Below are 5,282 nucleotides of genomic sequence, written 5' to 3'. Positions count from 1 at the left end.
TTGCCGGCGGTTAATTTTAATTGGATTCTGACAAAACACCGAAACCGAAACCAAAAATCAACAAAAAGAAAAATCCTTTTAATAAAATTAAACATCAAACATGGCGATGGCGATGGCGGTGGCGGTGGCGTTGGCTGCTGGATGGTGGATGGTAGATGATATTTTTTGTCGTATTACCGCTGACAGGAGCAGGATTTAAATTAAAAACCCGCCAAGTCCATGGGCCAAGATCAAAAGGCATCAAAAATTGTTATATGCCAAGAGGCAGAGAGGTGGAAGGAATCGCAACCAACGTGCCAGCCAGCCCGCCCACCCACGCACCCAAGCGTCCGGCCCCCACCGAAAAATACAAAACCAAAAACTTTTACGTCGGCGGTGGCAGTGGCGGCGGCGGCGGCGAAACGGAAACGGAAATCGACGCGCAAAAGGTTGCAGGTGTCATGTGACAAGGTCGAGGGGTAGTGGCTGCTGCTGGGGCATGCCACGCGCACAAATTTGCGCGCAGATTCACGAGAATAGGTGGGAGGTAGCAATTGATTAACGCGAATCGTGTGCCTCCCCCTCAAAAAGAAAAAATATACAAAAAAAAAAAAGAAGAAACAAAATCAAATCAAAGTGTTGAAGCGGTTAAGATGCTGTAAAGGGTTAAGGGTTGGTTGCTGCTCCTGCAGGTGAAATGGGGTTAATTTGTTGCGTCTCCCAGGCATATGGCGCCGCTCGTCTCTCTCTCCCTTTCTTTGGGAATCCAAAGAATTAGTCCCCAAGGTCCAAAAAACAGAAATCATTAAAAAAGTTCAACGAGTTGTCTGGCCTTAAATTAAGGACAAGTGAAAGAGGGAGAGGGGGGTGGCAAGAGCGAAAGAGAAAGCGAAAGAAACAATTGAGTCGAAAAGCCAGAGGCTGCTGCACGTGGGACAGCAGTCGGCCGGGGAGGGGGCAGTGATTGGGAGATGGAGTTTGAGAGGGCGCCACATTGAGCGCCAGTTACGAGTGACAGCGATGCCATCATTTTATAATGGTAGATTCTTAGAAGATTGAAAGGGATGGCATAGAACAGGAGGAAGAAGAGAGGGAGTAAAAAATAAAGTGTTGGTTAACGTCCTTAGAAGAGAAATAAAAGATCTAGAAGAAGATTAAATATAGCGCTAATCATCGGTTAAATAGTAACAGAACTCCAAGAGAAAGATAAAGCAATCAAATATAAAAACAGTGTTGGTAAACATTATACAGTGTTGGAAAAAACATTACAATTATTGGTTAATATTCAAGAGAATAGAAGAAAGGTAGAACGAATGACAGGCATACAAATACCAATAAAAGTGAGACAAAAATAGAGGAATAGAGAAATAGTATTAGTAAGCGTCAATCAGTGTTGAGTAGAGAAAACAACAAAAAGAAGTGACAATGAAAATGAGACAAAAACCATGAATATAAGAAAAGTATTGGTAAGCGTCAATCAATGTTGGAAAGAGAACAAAACCAAAGAACAAGCGACAGTAAAGGAAAGACTAAAAGTATTCGTAAACGTCATTCACTCAAGTATCTCTCTGCTTTTTAGGTCTGGTGGAGGAGGGGGGTAGTACTCGTATTCCTATATATTTTTGTGTGGTTTGAGGGGTCGTCTTGAGGGTTGGCATAAGAGAACTATTAAAGTGTTTTATGGTTCTCGAGACAAGGCGAACCGAACGAACGAACGTACTAGCAAAGGGCTGGGGCTGGGACTGGGTCTGGGTCTGGGTAGAAATAAATGGCAACGGGGGACCCTGCCCCCCCATTAGCCCCCCAATAGGTAGAGGTAACGTAAGATTTAGAGGTTTTCCTTCGGCATTTCTCCTTCTTTTCGGGGGTTTTTCTTTGTGGTTTTCTTTATCTCTTACAGACAGCCAACCTGAAGACTGATGTGTGTGTGGGTGGGTGTGGGCGGATTGCAATTTCTAGCTGCAGTTTCAGATACAAATTTTTGTGGCTTATGAAAGCCAGACTTTGACGAATGTTCCCCCCATATGTTCTTTGTTGTACCACCACAAAACAGATGTTTTTCCGCTAATAGCTCAATCGAAAGCTGCAATTTCCACCTCAAATAATCAGTACCTCAGAGACACTCCAACCGAAACCAAGTAGATCATGAGAAAGTCTTTAATTTTATTCGAAATTTTAACAATATTGTGCCTCACGCAAGGCCGAACTGGCAAGAACTGGCGTCAGGCCATGTACGATGGCTGTTTGGAACCTTTACCCAACAAAAACCTAGATATATGGCGTGTGAGAAAATAAGAATTTATGGAAAACTAATCAAAATATAACACCCTGTAATTGAATAGCTGCCCAAGCACTGGCATCGCCAGTACACGTATCCGCCGATCTACATGAATACCGTGTGCCCTGCAGAAGATAGTTATGTGTATTTGTCGCTGGAAAATCTTGCCAATCCGCCTTTGAATTATTTTCCCCTACTGCCAGTACCATTTTTATTGTGTACGGACTACAATCATTATGCGGTTTTGGTGTTTTGTTATGTGGAGAAAAAGGAACAGGACTTTCAAGTGTTTTGTGAGTTATTTCTGATTCACTGATGAAAGTAATCCTTCATTTTACTCATAGATAATCAATCCATGGTCTTGACTGTGGAAAAACACCCAATGGAGTCGATTATCAAAAAAACCCAAATATGCCTGAAGAATTTTCCCGAGTTTAAGTTCTTTCAGAATATGACCAAAGTTCGGTTTTTAAACTGCTAAAAGATCAAATTAAATTCTTCTTTGGGTGTATTTTTTGGTGGAGTTTATCCTTTGAAATAATTCATTATGCATCACAATAATTTACCAGGATCCTTCGTACCAGGTAAGGAACTCCCTCTTGTGGGGGGCTAATTCATTCCGCGAGGCAGCTTTCCTTTTGGGTTTCTTTGGCTGCCGTTTCCAAAACATTTAACAACAGAACCTGAGTGGGAAAAAAATAAAAATAAAAGTGTTGCTGCTCATTTAACCCCAAACTCTGTAGCTGTAGCTCACTGTAGCGGCGAGGAGCAGACACAGGACCCGGGAGCCAGCGAACCGCATTGAAAAGTACCTTCAGAGCTCAATAATTTAACGGATTTGGGCGGTAGAGGCCCAGAGGCAAGAAGGAAGGACTCTCCACAATGAGAAAATTTTTGGGAAAACATTAACATTAGCCTAAAATATTGTCCCATAATTTGCCGCGAGCGCAGCACTGTTGATGGTGACAATGCCACACGGGGCGGACGGCGGGCGGTGGCAAGGACGGTGAAATATTTCCAGAGCCAGCAAATGAAGCCACTTGCTGGCAGCCCTAGAGAGAGTGGATGGGTCGTTTGGGTGGATGTTTTTTGGCGACAATTTTAAAATGCCAAACGGCGGCAAGCGGGCGTTTATCAAGCTGAACGACAACAACGATTTGAAGCAACGAACTGCCACAGGAGCAGGACTGGCTGCGGCAGCATCAACCCTCGAGGCACATTTCCAGTGTGCCCATCACTCAAGTCACAAAATTAGGCAATTAAAAATATGCCGAAGGCGCTTCTCGGTCGCAAATGAATGGTCTCTCAGGCGGAGAGTAGACATTAGAGATAGCTTAGTGGGGGGAGGGCGGTTTTTGGCACGAACGGAATGGGACATAGCTTTAGCATATGAATCATCGGCTCAAGGATGTGGTGTTGGGTGTTGGGTGCCTGCATATGATGCCATCCCATCAGAAGGGAGACGAAAATTGCCTGAAATTTGTGGTCTACCTCGGAGACAGCTGTGGGGAATGTTTGCGGGGGAAAGAATTAGAGATGGCAGCGGATTTTTATAGAGACATTTCTTGGGGACTAGTGGAGTGGAATGGTTGCAGAATATAGGTAGAAAGAATTGGAGAATTTTGGGGAGACAATTATGAAATTTAGGCAGAAAGATCTGGGGTGTGCATAGACAAAAACGTTGCTCTAACAATAAATGATGCAATAATATAACTAGCAGTCGTGGCTCCTCTGCTTCTTTCTATTTTTTCCCCTATCTCATGTTAAATGATTGGAAAATTTGGAGAGATCGCGGTCTACCTTATATCCTGACTGATTATCGGGTATAAAAGTAGTCAATGATGCACGATCATAGCCAAAGCTAAAGGTTACTTTTAGATCAAAGATTAAATCAAATTCAAGAAGTTTCTTTAAAGAAGTTGAATATTTCAAACCCCAACTGCATGGGGTCTACTTCCATAAGACCTAGGGCCAATCCCAGACATATCCCTATCACTATTTCACATGTAACGTTTCCACTACTACTGTCTGTCCCTTAAATCAATCTGAGAATCCTTCCCAAAATAATCCCTTAGATCAAACTTTTTGCCCCCTAGATAATCCAATTTAAGCTGGGGTCTTCCGGTTCCCGGTTCTTCCCTCATCTGCCCCAGCTAATATGCAATTTGTGTGGAAAGTACAAGGCGCAAAAACTTTTGGATATTGAAGCATTTGCAGCATTTCATTTCGTGCTGTATCAACAGAAACCTAACCTCCTCAAGGAGAGACGTCAAACACAACGTCATCTTGCGTTGACTGCCATCAGGGCCAAAAAGCGTCAACGGAATGGGCCATAGAAACTAATGGGGTTTACTTGGGCCACACCCACACTTTCAGACCCAATTCCTTGGCCCTGGCTGGCCTGCCTGCCTGCCATTCCTTTAGCAATCCCCTACTCTAGCAATCCTTTTTGTTGGCCAAGAAGACGATTCTAAATTTTCGGCTGTGCTCCGTCAGAGCTCTGGCTCTGGTTCTGGTTCTGGTTCTCGTTTTGGTTTTTGGTCTGCTCTCGTCAATAAATCGTGGAGTGCCAGTAATGATGCCAGGCTCTTGGCACAGCTCTGGGCATAGCCCTCCACTCTGCGATAGCAGCCGTTAATGTCAGACGAGCGAAAATATATGGGGCCAAAATGTTGGTGTGGCCTGTACACCCACCACACCCCCTTCTACGGAACGTCTTCAAAGTTGTGAGGGGTTTTCCGTCTTCGGCTTGGGCTTGGGCTTTTGCTTCGACCAAATGATGACTGCGCTGATGATAATGATGACGAGAGCAAAGGCAAAGCGAAAGCTCCTCCTCCATTCACTTCGCCCTCCTCTCGCTCCTTCGTTGATCAAGTCAGGAGGTCCGTCAAGAAATAGCACCCTCCCTTGTCATCCTCTTGGGGGTAGGTTGATGGCTCCTTGGATTTGTTTTATGCGTCATTCGACCAAATATTTCCTGCTCAAAGACTACCCATTGCCTAGGAGGTCATTATGCCTGGAAGCT

At 44.2% G+C, this 5,282-nt stretch overlaps 1 protein-coding gene across 1 annotated transcript; it reads left to right on the top strand.

Moving 5' to 3' along the window:
- Positions 1 to 2,124: 2,124 nt before the first annotated feature.
- Positions 2,125 to 2,738, top strand: LOC113565412. Its single transcript, XM_026987321.1, has 3 exons — positions 2,125 to 2,262; positions 2,322 to 2,550; positions 2,602 to 2,738. Exons 1-3 carry the CDS (start codon positions 2,125 to 2,127, stop codon positions 2,736 to 2,738), a joined length of 504 nt encoding a protein of 167 aa, XP_026843122.1.
- The last annotated feature ends 2,544 nt before the right edge of the window (positions 2,739 to 5,282 follow it).

Source organism: Drosophila persimilis, unplaced genomic scaffold (genome assembly GCF_003286085.1).
Source record: "Drosophila persimilis strain 14011-0111.01,24,50 unplaced genomic scaffold, DperRS2 tig00000124-arrow-pilon, whole genome shotgun sequence".
Lineage (NCBI taxonomy): Eukaryota > Metazoa > Arthropoda > Insecta > Diptera > Drosophilidae > Drosophila > Drosophila persimilis.
The sequence above is the reverse complement of the archived record's forward strand: the minus strand, read 5'-3'. Positions and strand labels throughout refer to the sequence as shown.